This window comes from Merops nubicus, unplaced genomic scaffold (genome assembly GCF_000691845.1).
Source record: "Merops nubicus isolate BGI_N331 unplaced genomic scaffold, ASM69184v1 scaffold19522, whole genome shotgun sequence".
Taxonomy (NCBI): Eukaryota; Metazoa; Chordata; class Aves; order Coraciiformes; family Meropidae; genus Merops; species Merops nubicus.
In genome coordinates, this window is record NW_008593060.1 from 36,036 (window position 1) to 50,468 (window position 14,433).

At 37.1% G+C, this 14,433-nt stretch overlaps 1 protein-coding gene across 1 annotated transcript in view; it reads left to right on the forward strand.

Annotated features, from left to right (window-relative positions):
* The window catches only part of TAF1B (TATA box binding protein (TBP)-associated factor, RNA polymerase I, B, 63kDa), a gene marked incomplete at its 5' end in the record, with an annotated part of 49,499 nt that extends 35,535 nt beyond the window's left edge, over positions 1 to 13,964 (forward strand). The window contains 7 exons of the mRNA XM_008935363.1: positions 1,401 to 1,548; positions 3,676 to 3,853; positions 4,159 to 4,205; positions 6,951 to 7,041; positions 7,514 to 7,584; positions 9,553 to 9,778; positions 13,736 to 13,964. Of these exons, the coding sequence (XP_008933611.1) occupies positions 1,401 to 1,548; positions 3,676 to 3,853; positions 4,159 to 4,205; positions 6,951 to 7,041; positions 7,514 to 7,584; positions 9,553 to 9,778; positions 13,736 to 13,964 (990 nt within the window). The remainder of the gene's footprint in view (positions 1 to 1,400; positions 1,549 to 3,675; positions 3,854 to 4,158; positions 4,206 to 6,950; positions 7,042 to 7,513; positions 7,585 to 9,552; positions 9,779 to 13,735) is intronic.
* Positions 13,965 to 14,433: the final 469 nt, after the last annotated feature.

Consider the following 14,433-nt stretch of genomic DNA (forward strand, 5'->3'; position numbering starts at 1 on the left):
AATATATAAACAAACCAGACATATGAAAGTTCATGGAGCCTGGTGGGATGTTGCCACAAGTGCTGAGGGAGCTGGGTGCTGTCATTGCAAGGCCACTGTCAATAGTTTTTGAAAAGTCATGGTGACTGGGGGAGTTTCTTGAAGGCTGGAAGAAGGTGACCATCACCTTTGTCTTCAAGAAGGGCAGCAAGGAGGATCTGGGGAACTAAAGGCCAGTCAGCCTCATATTGATCACATTCTTGTTGATAAATATGATAAATACATAAATATGCATTGCGGAATAACTACAGGCACCAGCACATGCTGGGGGGCTGACCAGCTCTTTGGAAAAGGCCCTGGGAGTTCTGGTGGACTAGATGCTGTAAAGATGAATGTGAGCCAGCATTGTGCCCTTGTGGCAAAGATCTCCAGCATCATTCTGGGCTGCATTAGCCAGAGCACTCTGATCAGATCAGGGGAGATGATCCTTCCTCTCTGCTTACCACTGGTGAGACACATCTGGAGTGCTGGGTCCAGTTCTGGGCTCCCCAGTACAAAGAGGATATAGACACAGTGGAGTCCGGTAAAGGGCTGTGAAGATGATGGAGTGGAGCAGTCTGTCAAATAAGGGGAGGTTCAGAGTGCTGGGACTGGTCAGCCTGCAGATGGAGAAGACTCAGGGCAGGTATGGTGGAAAGGAGGGGTAGGGCCTTGCACCTGCAGGAGGGTGCAAAGGAGGAAGACCAGATCCTCCCTAGAGGTATCCAGGGACAGAATGTGAGGAAATGGGCACAAATTGAAATACAAGAAATTCCATTTAAGCATAAGAAAAAACCAAAACCTTTTTTCTTCTGTATAGTGAGGGTGGTGAAAGACTGGAGCAGTGTTCCCACAGACCTTGTGGAGCTGCCGTTTATGAAGTTATTTTAAAATCCAACTGGAATGGTCCTGGGCAGCCTGCTCGACGTGGCCCAAGCAGGGGTTTGGGCCCAATGCTCTCAAGTCATCCTTGCCAACCTTCACCTTTCTGTGGTTCTGTGATCCCTTAGCTCTTTAGATAGAATTCACCCTCAATTGCATTTGTTTTTTTTTTCCCCCCAATGCTCTTTGAGTTTTGGAGCATCTGGAGACATATACTGATCACTTCACAAGAAAGGTAGTGGGTTGGCTGCAGACCTGAAACAGCCTTTAATTTGTTCCTTAAATATTTCATGGGCTTCAAAAATAGCAGATTTCTCTTTGCAACACTGCAGTCTGGCTCTATTCTTGCATGTGTGTTTAGTCATAGAGAGTGCTAAAAGAGTCTGTATAAATAATTTCATACTAAATAATACAGAATTTGACATTAATAACTGGTTAAAAATCATTAACAAATATGGTAATAGAGCAAATGTATAACACCATCTAACCCTGTCTTTCAGTCATGGCCTGCATACGAAGAAGTGTACAACAAAATGCTTGAGCTTGCAGCCTTTTTAGACCTGCCTCGTTTCCCAGATATAACAGACAGCTGCTTTCTTCATCCAGACATGTTATGCATGAAGTACTTGATGGAAGCTAATTTACCTGGTAAATCTTTTCCCAAACCTGAACTGATAAAATTTTTCTTTGGTTTATTAAACTCCAGCAAAAAGACTTGAATTACTACTTTAAAAGTGCCTGCTCTTTTCCTTCTAATTTATACCCATTTAAGCTTGTTCTGAAAGATAAATTCTATAGAATGTAGCTGTGATTCTGTGTGATTGTAGGCCCAGATAGGCAGGGCCACTCTGGTGCTGGCTCTCTAAGGTTGTGGAGTGGATACTTCATTTCAGATCCTTCAGTATCCATGTGACCTAAGAGGCACTAGGTGAATTTATGTGATTTATTAACTTTAGCTAGATGTTTTATTCAGCTGAGATCTGTTTGCTTAGCACTGGAATTGCCTCATATATAATATTGACTGTATACTCCATAATATTGCATCTTAGCATTAGTTTTAATATTAACAAGTGATGCTGTGTGAGAAATCATCTGCTGTTTGGATTTCCTGTTTAATTTTGAAATTTTATGTTGCATAAATATTGAATATTTTTGTTTATCCTAAAATTAAGTCTTGAATATTGAATTGCCAAAGCAAGACCAGTAAGTCTTTGCATGTGAACTATCTGTTGGGCTACCATGCTTTCTATCCAATGCCAATGCTACTGAAGAGGAGTTATATGGACAAAGAGCTTGTAATTTATTTTTTTTCCCCCCCCACAGATCATTCCAACAATTAACAGTTTGGGGGTGGTGGTGGTTATTGTCTTATCTTACAGTTAATTACATTGAATAGAGCTACTTGGTTTTTCTGTTTACTCACAGCTGAGTGTAGAGAAGATAACAGATTTATGGCTAAAATTCCAGAGTAGAAATTCTGATTTCGTAGTTTTGTACCAGTTTTGTGATCCTATAGAGGATCATATGACTTTTTTCAGATTTTGAAGTATCAGTTGAATCAAAGAAGGTAGAAGGTTGATATTTTCAGATTTACTACAGAGAAATACAAAGCTAATTACACTTTGAAAATTATTGTAGAAGAATATATTATCCTTTACTTGCAACTATGTAGAAGCTTTTCTTTTTTTTTTTTTTTTACAAACTGAATAAGGACAACTGTTGCTGTCTAACAACACCTAAAAAAATAAAGCAAGCAATGAATCGGCACTGTTTTTTTAGGATACTAGATACTAATGAAAAGGCCATTTTAAGTATCTGAAATAAAAGCGAATATGCTGACAGGATTTATAAGAAAACTTGTTTTCTAGAATTCGTTTAACTTTTACTGTTATGTAGGAGAGCAATAAAAATGAGTTCCTACTGAGCTCTGTAAGCAGCAAGAGAATATAATGTACGGCTGGATTAAGGTTGTACTTAGTCATACATTGCTAACCTTTGTGGAATCTGATGGTGATGCAATCAACTCCTGTATTTCTTGCTGAACAGGAAAGGTGAGAAATTTGGGGGATTTGCATCTGTGAAATATAAGCGTAGAGTAATAAGAGACTGTATGGGTATCATACTGCTGCTTTTGGAGCTGTAGTTGTATTTTTTTGACCTAACCTGTGCTAGCGGGTGCAATTAGGCCTTGCAGGGTAAAGTCAGTTTCAGCATAGGCTGGGCTTGTCTTTGCCTCAGCTGGGCTTGGTCAGGGTAGCAGCAAGCACTGCCCTGCCATGATTAGCTCGCCGTTCGTATGCAACAAGCTTCTTTAAAACTAGCCCCTCTTCCCCTTTGCAGCACTGAACCTGTCCTTGCATGGGCATTTAGTCAATGTGAAGGAAAAAAGCTTGTGATAAGTTTTTGGCTTTTGAGGTTTTTTGGAGCTCTATTTACATAGATTTAAGATAGGCTTTCCCACAACAATGTTCAGAATGAGCCAGCAACATCATTTGAGTAGCATCAAAACACTATTAAAAATGTGATTTTTTTTTTTTTCTTTCCATAGGACTATATAATAAGTCAAGACTATTTTCCATGTAAGCACAGTGAAGATTGCTCAGTATTTTTAAAAATACACCAAAATACTTCTCAGCCTGAAAATAGTAACTGCCTAATGGTCCTAAAAGACCTAAGCAATGTTTTCCTCGAATAACCAACATATTTTGACTATTAAAGCACTTCCAGCTTGTCTCAACATACTCATTTTATCTTTTTATTTACATTAATAATCAGATGAGTTGCATAATTGGACTTGTCGAGTGGTGAAAAAGATCTGCATTGGAGAAGCAGATTTCCTGACTCTTGTGCCTGGGAATAAGTCGACAAGAAAAGTGAAATATGATGTTCTTGCTGCAGCAGTTATTGTAGTTGTGCTCAAATTACTGTTTTTATTAGATGATCACTATGAATGGTAAGTGTGCAGGTAAATCTGTAGCAAAGCCCAGATTTCAAATAATGCAAATGATTTCTTGAATTCTTTCTTTAGTAATATTAAATTTATACTATTTGAATTTTGATTATGTTTGGTAGCCTAAAACATACACTTAGAGGCATTTTACACATTAAATATTACTTATTTTTAGAAATCATCAGTTTAAATCTGAATCTTACAGTAAAATTAGGATGTAATTTTGTTGATTATATTTGAATTTCATGTGAAAAATGCAGTATTTGGCTCTACAAGATGGCCTGTTCTTTAAATTCTTTTTTTTTCAGGTTCCTTTCAGACTTTGCCAAAGAAAGAAATAAAAATAACAAAGAAGGTACATACATATTCTAGTAGAAGCAGTCATGATTTTGTAAATGAAATAACGTTCTCATCAGGCTTGGAAACACTTGTCTTTGCTGATCATTAAGAGGTGTTTTGGTTATTTATTCTTTTAAGGCAAATCTTCATTTGGTGAAAACGGTAGATCCTGTTCACGTAAAATCGTCCTGGTTTACCTGCATAATCTTACTGTACTGGAGAGGGGAATTTGCTGGGTACACACATTTTGCTGGGTACCTTTCCGCTTCTCCTTGCGCGCGTTTGACTCTTGGTTTAGAATTTTCTGCGTGCAAGGTGCAGATGAATGGATACACAGTAAAGAGGGAATGCACTTTCATCGTAAATAGCACATCCTTATTAGGGGCATCAAACCGCATTTATGATAAAATCCAAACTTGTTTAGTCTTGTTAAATAAAATGTCTGTGTGTGTAACATTTCAGATGTAATCTATTTTCTTAGTCCAAATAATCCTGAGAGAGTGTGGAAAAGCTAGCAGCAATTAAGATAGAGAAGATAATGGTGTGAACATGGTTCGTTGAGGGCAGAAAGACCAAATCAAAGATTAGAAATCTTCAGGAAGGTGTTCTGTGGCCTGATCCAGATCACAGCTGGAGAGAAGATCAAGTATGTTACAGCGGATTGTCTTTTAAGCCTTCCGTTGAGTTTTGGGTGTGTTTTGACCCTTCTGTTAATTTTTACAAACTTAAGTCAGTTTAAAATCAGTGTTAGCCATTCATGAACACAATTACTGCTGTATTTAGAGATAGTAGTCACTGTTAACTAAAACTCGTAATTCTCATTTACAAGTGGATCCACAAACTTTTTTCTTTATTTTTTTTCCCTTCTCATTTCCCTTGAAAACTTGAAGTACTTAATAGTGACAAGAGTAGAAGTTGTGCAACTGCTTACAAGCCGAGGCTCAAATCCATTAATGTCTTAATGGGCTTTCTCCCTTATTAACAAGTCTCATTGCCCTTGGGAATTAACAGCTCATTCTTTGCCCACTTGTTTACCTTCAAATCTGCCGGTGCAAAACGATCCCTATGCTCTGTTATGTTGTCCCTGTCCTTAAAATGTTGGGGTGATGGTGAGCAGCTGTGCAGAGGAGCTGATGTGAAAATTTCTGTTAGAGCACTGATTAATGGCAGAGCTCAAAAGTGCCTCTGGCATTTTCCCAAAGTTAGTGTGCTGAAATGAATAATTGTTAATACTGAGTTTTAAAGGTCCAATTTACGTTGACTCCACTCTCAATTTAACTATCCTTTCTCTTGTCTTTTTTTTTTTTTTAATTAAAAAAGTAGTATTTCAGTTTTTCAAGATGGGCTGGAAGCTAATTTTAATTACCTAGTGTGTTTGTGTGCATGTTCTATGAACATACACAGCACAGTTCACGTTCAAATAAAGCACAAGATTGAGATGTATATACATGTGTGTGCATCACAGAGCTGTGTGTTTTCCTGTCAGCTCAGCTATTTGAACACCAGACTGGCAGTACTGGCAAGATAAGTGGTTATTACAGTGTAGCATCATGTCTGACAATCGCTTTGCTTGTGACAAGTGCTTAATAATTCACATGAAGTTTAATAAAAATACACACACAACTGCCCTCCCAGAAGTTTAGGAGTACTTAAACCTCTGGGTTTAAGGAGTTCATAAAATAAGTTGTATCAACACCTTTGAATTTTAGGAACTACTGAAGAGTCTTTTTTCCCTTCATTTGTGTGTTGCTTTTTGAGTCCAACCATATTGCTAGAATCCAAGATATCCTGTGGCATGATAATAATCCGAATAGCAAAAATGCAGATAATAGAAGAGATATATAAACTTGATTATAAGAACAATATATTCACCTTCAGAGCAGTTTAAATGGCTAGCTGGCAAAGCTAAGCATGATGCAAGCATCGCATGCAGTGCAGCTGGGGTGATGGGGAAATGCAAAGCCTGGTTAATTCACAATGCAGATAATCCACCCAGGGGTAATAAGAGTTGATTATATTTTAAATATATGGATCTACACCATAGTTGTATTTGGAATTCTTAACTTACTGTACCCACTTGGTCTGCTTCAGTCCTGTGCCACTTTGCAGCATTGATGATGCTAAAAGTGCTGCTAAAATGCTATGGCTATGCCTCAGTCGTTTTGCATGTGCTGGTAAATACTTATTCTCATGTCAAGAAGTGAAGTTCCTGTGCTCAAAACCATGCAAGGATGATGATACGGAGCAAATACAATTGTCTAGTTTGCTTTCCAGCCCTGTAAGGTTTCATGGGTAGTAGGACAGACAGTGGGGAGTTGATGAAACTGAAATTTTACATCTGAGCTTGTTTAGATCTTACCTGTTTAAACCTGAGCTTGATGAATAGTTTCATTAATCCTTTGTAGTCAACTTTCACACAGACGAAGGCCACATCACACCGTTGAGATCTAGTTTGTTTGGTGGAGAGGAGATGGTTTCTAGGCTTGACTATCAGAAAGGAGGGAAAAGGTTTGAATTGTGGTAAATCTATTCTAAGCTAAGGGGCTTTTCTGAACTTCTTATGAAATGCTGTTCTTTCACTGCATTTCTTTTTGATCTTACAGATTGAATTAGATCAATTTGTGTTTTCTTTAAGCACATAGGATTCAGGATAGGATTGTAGACATGTGGAAGACATAGTCTAACTGCGTGGAGACCATCTTCTCTGTACTACACATCTCTTTTGCTTCTTGTCAACCTAAAATGTGTATGTTTTATTCAGGTGGTCCATATTTTGAGTTCAAAAAGTGGTACAAGGTGATAAAATGTTCCTTGGATGTGGAGCAAAAGAAATTGGATGAAGACAGAGCCAAGTAAGAGTTTAAGTACTTTTTCTTCTTTAAGATAGACATTTTTAAGTTGAAATCCTGACAGACACACACTCTTCCCTCCCTCCCCCCCAAATTAAAAAGGTAAGGAATTTGCTCCGTGTTTCCATTCATAAAGCTTGGGTGAATAGATTAAATCCCTATCTTAATTTTCTATTTACGCTTGTATTATTTATCCAGCATATTAATTAAATGCTCACTTTCTGTGACAAATAGCTTATACAGCTGAACAATTAACTGATTACAGTAAGTCTCAGCTTACATGCCTCAGTTTGCCTACTCTGAAAAAAGACTTTCTAGATGGGTTGGGGGGCAGTGGCTTTTCATAGCATTAATCATTAGATTTTTCTGATTTTTAATTTAATAGCTCTATCAGTACTTGTAAGAAATTACTATTCTTTTACTTGTTTGCTATGGATTTCTTTTTCTTAACAGTTCTTATGTCTCTTATTGGTAGGTATCTGTGGAGATGTGAAAAACCACTGTTTTATTCAGCCAAAAAGAAATCTAAAGTTCTTAAGAGAAGACGTGAGTAAACTTTGCTTCTTTGGAGCAATGCAGAAATCCGCTCCAACTTTTCCCATCATAGAAAATTTGCAGCCCTGACTGTGATAACATTTGCATCTTAAAACACTTTCTCTCCTTTCTTTCATCTCTTGGTACAATTAATGTAGTACTATTTTATAACCTGTGGCTGGAATTCTTCAAAACAGACATTATCCTCATGCTTAACTGAAACTGCCTTTACCAGTCTTCCTAATGACCTACTGAACCACATCTCAGAATGACTACTCTGTCCTCACCTTCACTGGTTTGTCAGCTGCCTTTATGTAACTCTCATCTTTGTGAATCATTGTTGGTCTTCCATAGTTTTCCTGTCCCTTCTCTCCATTCTGATATCCTTTGGTATGGATAGCACACTATACCCTTTGGTAGACCTTGCATGTCCTTCTCCTACTCCTTCTTGCAGTCTTCTATAGGAACTGAGGCAGTCTTGTGTGAACGTGACTTCACTTGACTAGCTAGCCTTATGTGGTCAGAATGCAGATGCATATACTTTATTTTAGTAGCTCTAGAAAACTTTTAAGAAATTACTGGGTTTTATATTGACATAAAAGCAAACAAACAAAACAACAAATCCCTCATTTATCTGTGGAAATAAAGAATACCAGAATTTTATTCAAACAAATTAGATCTGAAGTTCTTCTACATTTAATACTACAGATTTAATACTACAAATGTAGTTCTTCTACATTTAATAGTATCTAGTAAGCAACAGATTTTTGCTTAGATGCTAAGTGTAGCAAGTGATGTTTTTCCCTTTGTATATACTCTTCCAGTTTCTGGAGGTGACTGGTTCAGGGATTTCTAAACAAGTTGTATAATCCTACTTGGTTTGAATAACTCATGTTATTATATTAACTCATGTGAATAATTATCGATTGTTGATAATTTCTGTGGCACTCTGGTTTCCTCTTTGGGCTCTGCTCCTCCTCGAGCTAGAAGAGGACCGCTTAGATTATGGAGCTTTGCCACTGGCTGTTGCGAGCAGGAATATCACGTAATACCTTTGTAATTGGGCAAGATTCATCTTAAAACAAATGCAATAGAGTAGAGACCGAGGGTGCTCTAGAACCCTTATGTACCAGATACAGTCTTTGTTTTTTGATGGTAGATTTTTTTTCCAGTTGAAAGATAAGCTTCACAGTTCTTGGATTACTTTAAGATGTCTTTTCTGCTTTTTTTTTTTCCAGTTTATGAATCAGTTTATTCAGATACGGGTCATAAAAAAGTTGAAGCTCCAACAACGGTGGCTTTTAACCCAGGGAAGCAAGGCTTAGGCAATGATAATATGTGCACTAACCTCTCATACCTTCTTTCCCTTCTCAGCCTCAGTAACTGAGGAAAGTTTGTCCTTCTTTCAGTAGCACTGGGAAAAGGTGGAGTGGGTTTTTTTGGCTGTTTTTCCCCAGCTGAAAGTTTCACTGTGAAAAGCTTAACCTTAAATCTGTATGTGTGTGAAACCAGGCTTCCTCAATTCTGATACACAGGAAACTACTCAAAAAATCTTAGCCAGTGTGAGAGATAGCATGCATGCAGGTAAATATAGCAAAAGGCTTGCTGGTTTCCATCAGCATAAAAATGCCAGCTGTATCAGATGGATTTTACAGGTTTTACTTGGGGGAATGCTTTTGGAGTGTCCCAGTATTAATAGCATTACGTATGAAAGGCATGGCATTTTGCATTATCTTTCAAAATCTTTCTCTAAAATCTGTGATAGAGTGAAATCTTAAAGGGTATGTGGGAGAGAACAGTCCTTCAAGGTTTCTCAATATTGCACACTGAGTTTTGGCAAAAAAGAAAAACAGAAAAAGAATAATAAATGGCATAAATACTATTTTATTCCTGTATTCATCACCTTTAAACAGTATTCTAATATTTAATACTTCTGCCTTGTTTTTTGGGGTGTTTGTTTGTTTGTTTCTATTTGTACAGAAATGGTTGTGAACTTACAAAATCAGTTTGGCAAGCTGTCTGGTTCAGTGCGACCTGCTGAGAAGCCAAATCCTTCAAGTTTTCAGTTAAGTTGGTCTGAAGCAAACACAGATGGGAGTTGTTTTCACGGACATAGCCTGAAGGGAATTTTGCAAGAAAAATGTGGTTTGCTTACAGCCATGAACCCTGAGTATTGGCTGTGCACAGATAAACTATGTAATGAGAGGTAAGTACTCAAAGTTTTGTTTAACATGTTTTGGAAAGTTCTTCTGAAAGTAAAGTGCCATATATATATAAACAAATTACAAATATGGGGTGTGTACACAGCTATGTATTCACATGGTTAAAATCATTTCTAGAAAGGGGTGTGTGCAGAATAGTTCATCTCGGATTGGGAGTAGACAAATTGTAATACAAAGAGTGATCAAAGTGAGCTTCTGAGAAGAGAGGAGACAAATCAACTAGAGTCACATAGCAAGAGTAGCAGCTAGATACAAATACTCACTTTACTTCCTTCTTCACGGTATTTTAGAAAAAACTTGCACCACAGCTCTCCAGAGAATGGGAAAACAGTTCAATTCCTCTCTCCCCTGGCCCAAAAACACATAGGAAATAAATTTTCTAAATCACCATACTACTTTTGTGTTGGCATTAATCGAAATTAAAATTAGCAGTCAGAATTCAAATAAGCAGGCCATTAATGCCTTCAGAACATGTTTTTAAAACCCCAATTACTAGTGAAAAGATCTTTACCGTTATTTCATTAAGTGTATCAACACACTTCACACAATCAACAGTCATATTTTTTGCAACCAGAAAAGTGAAAGAAGAAATTTCTTTTACTGGAAAAGTAAGTAAAGAAATGTGAGAAAAGAAAGCATTTTGTGCTATTGAGGAACTTCAATGTCTGTCTTTACTAGAGAACTGTTGCCAAGTCTTGCCTTCACAAGTGAAAGGGAATTCTTTTTTTTTCAGTTAAGAGTATATCCAAACAGTCATGCTATTTGTTAGTAAAATTATTTTCATTAAACAACTTAAGTAGCAAAGAGAATGATAGCTCAGCTAATCCAGCCTTTGTACAGAGTTATATACTTAAGTACTTGCCGGTGTACATCGAACTTCTTACTCTTCCTTTAATATGTTCTCCCCTTGTATCACATTCTCCAAAGATTGGTGAGTTTGCTACTTGGTGGGTGCTGGCAGAAGGCCATGGCCAAAGACAGAGAGCAAAAGCCCTGATGAAGGAGTGTAGCAGTTTGGCAGCATTTACTCCACAGAATAGGAAATAACTAAAATAGCATTTCCCATAAATTTCCTGGGTATTGGATCATATGCTATATTTCAGTTCTGCCATTGGTTGTATCATGAAATACTGATCCAGAAGGGGAGTTATACTTATATATAAGGTGTACTTATATATTTTATATATACTTATATAAAAAGATGAATTTTGCAGGAGGCTTGGATTCTACTGAATTTCTAATGTGTGCTGTTGGAGGGTGTTCTGTGGAAAGGAGGTCGAGCTGCATTAATGCAAAATGATTTTTCATTAGTACATGGAAAAACATCTTAAATCTTTATTTGGTATATACTTCTAAATGGCATGCCTAAGAGAGCAGTAGCCCCTACAGAGTCTAAGTGACACATTCCTTATTTTTAAGACATTAAATATTGCCCTTGAAAATAAGTGGCTTTTACGTGTATGCAGTCTTTTCTGTCTTTTGGTGGATTTATTTGCTTATCTTTGTTTTCCTTTTCACATTACCTTTCATGAATCCACCGTGACAGAAATGGGTTGGAATAATGCAAACACAGTGTTATATTACAAGAGCTTTGGTTGTATGGATTCATTCTTTTTTATGAATAAGAGGCTTTTTTTTTCTTTAAAAGGAGGAGAGGTAATAATCCTTTTACCACAAATTTGCGTAAATCTTGTGTATGCACTGAATGAGTGGATATTTCAGTGTATGTTTGTGTGAATAATCTTTCATGCAAAGTCTGATTTTAAACCTACATTTTCATATGTAATATATTAAAATGTTAATGGCAAGCTGTCTTGTTCATGAAACAAGATTTGAATTTAAATTCTTACCGGTTAAATTTCCCATTATATCATTTGCAATGCCAGTAGTTAATTATACATCTGACACTTACTTAACTTTGGAAAACATCATCTACTCCTTCAGATATGAGGGTTTATCCTGTGCAAGTGTGTGTATTCATAGTAGAGCTAAAAAACAAACTGAGAAATTCTCTGCCTCTAAAAATCAGTATGGTCCAACAGGGACTCCTGAAATGCCTTAGTCCTAGGACTAGAATATGATTTCAGCGTGAGCAGAGCCGAGATCAGTCAAATGGTTGCTGAAATGCTTTTACATTTTCTGTTATTTTAAAACTTGCTGTATTAAACTGGATTCTGAATTGATTTGATACAGAAATCTTTAAGTAATGAGAGTTTTGTGGTTGGACTCAATGATCTCAAAGTTCTTTTTCAGCCTAAATGATCTGATGATTCTATATACTACAATGTGTGAAAAATGTTGATAAAAATTGATATCCCTTATTGTATCTAAACTTAAAATCATCTGGGATTCTTTTAGCTCTTCAGAGATGCTGTTAGGGTAAATGTGACAAAAGTAATACAAATGGGGCAAAAATGTGTCTGTGTTTAGGTACTCTTGTGAAAAGCCTAACTCCAGTTAATCAAATACAGTACTGATGCAATTATGCATTTGCCTCAGAATATGCAGTGTCACTCCCCTGACCCACCAATGAAAACTGACATTTGACACCTAAATTGCCATAAGAGCTGTAATTGCTGAATCTCAGGTTGACTAGGATGTAGAAAAATGTCTTAATTCATATTAGCCAAAAAAATGCAGATTTGGTTCAACCAATGTTTCTCAGTGATGTTTGAATTCCGCCAACGCACTGCGTTGTGGAGTCAGCTAGTTCATTCTGATGCTGCTGAAATGTCTGATTCTATTTCGTTTTTGTAAGAAGTCTCTGGCAGCTTTTGGGGAACATGAGGTAGGGCAGAGGATACGACATATGGCGCAAGAGGTCTAGTTTCAGATCTCCAGTCTCCCAGACTTTGGGAGGCTTTAAGCAAAAACTCTGCTCACTGAAGTGTGGTTTGCGTGGCACTGCAGGATGGGTCCATCAGTGCCTCCAGTTTGAGGGGAAAATGTAGATGTTTGTTGGACCAGAGGGAGCAAGCAAATGACTCTATAGTCTAGTAATCAGCATGCTTGCCCATAGACTGGGACAGACAGATTCCAGTCCTCCTGGTCAATATTTAAGACCACTGCTCTGAATCAGACAGAGGGGAAGTTTTAAACTCAGCATCCCAGGGCAATACCTAGTAAGGCAGAAGATGTATAGGACTTACATGGTGAATAGGTCTTGGTTCTCCATATCAGTGTAAAAGGGTTTGTTTTCTTTTTTTTTTTAAATTGAAACAGCTGGATTTTATACTATTTTAAAATTACCACTTTTAAGAAAAACAAATTTCAGGTTAACCCAGAACAAGTTATTTTTCCAACATAAGTTACATAATTGGTTGCTGTTTGCCCCAATGTTTCCTTTATTACTCTGTTAACTTGAACTTAGCTTTTCTCTCTTGTTTCTAGACAGGTAGTTTATATCTAGCACACAAAGGCAATGGATGAGAAACAGATGGGTTATAATCCCATGGCATAGTGTCAGGAAGAGGAGAGAGGACCCTATGGAGAATGTGGGCAAAGAATAAAGAAAAAAGCCTGGAGTGTCTGCTTTGGATAGTATTAGAAATATAAAAATAGGTTAGAGTAGCTGTTCGAGTTCTTAGCTACATTTGCTAAAAGCTGGCAGAATGAACATTGGTTCAGTCATGAAAGGCAAAGGACTTACTCTTTGCCGGGTTTAATATGATCCTGATCCATAGTGCAGGAAGCTATACAGGCTTTTCCTTCTTACTGTGTCTGCACCATCTCTGAAGATGTCTTGGTCCACTCATCTGCTTCGTGGTTTTGCAGGAGTGGATCCCTTCAAAGAATCAACATTGTAGACCAGAATTGTGATTTAGACTGCTGGAAAAATGTAGACTTTTCCTCTAGTTACAATTAAGTATATAAATGCTAGCTAAATAGTAACCAAATATACATGTAATTTGGAGTTTTCTTTTTTTTCCTTTTCTTTTCAGATTGTGTCGTCATCTGGCTCATTACAGAGAGGCAGACTTTCCCCAGAGTTACCACTTTGTACTAGGGTTATTCTCCTTTCTTCTGAGGATAGAGCCCTCTTACATCCATGACGAGGTGTGTGTGATAGAACATAAACTTTTTAACAAAAAAATCTTTAAAAAGCCGAAGTACGACACAAGCCTAAGGAAGTTAAAAAGGCCTAAAAATAACAGTATTAAAACTGTGTAAATTAGTTGTTTAGATCCCAAACCATGGTATTACATCGAAACTTCTACTGCATGGAAAATACTTTCCTGCATGGAAATTTTTTGTTACGATAGTAGTGCTGAGATCTACTGCTGTACTTTAGTTGTAGTGTCATTTTATCTATAATTGAAGTCACTGCTTTCCAGCTGGGAAAGTTACCAAGGAAACTGTTAATTCCAATTTATTTCCTCACTTTGCATCAGAGCCAACAGGAAGCTATAAAATTACCATTGGGTGGGGGCATTGTACATTGTACAGTACACTCTAAGTAGGTACAGTTGTACATACTTAGGCATACTGGACAGCACATTAGCATCTGATTACCTTGTGAGATTTTGTAATTAAAATGTTGCCTATTTTTTTACCTAATGTTATATGACAACAAATATGTTTTTAGAAAGTAATGTTTACTTTGTTTTGAAATAATGTGTTAACAAATAAAAAGAGCGGT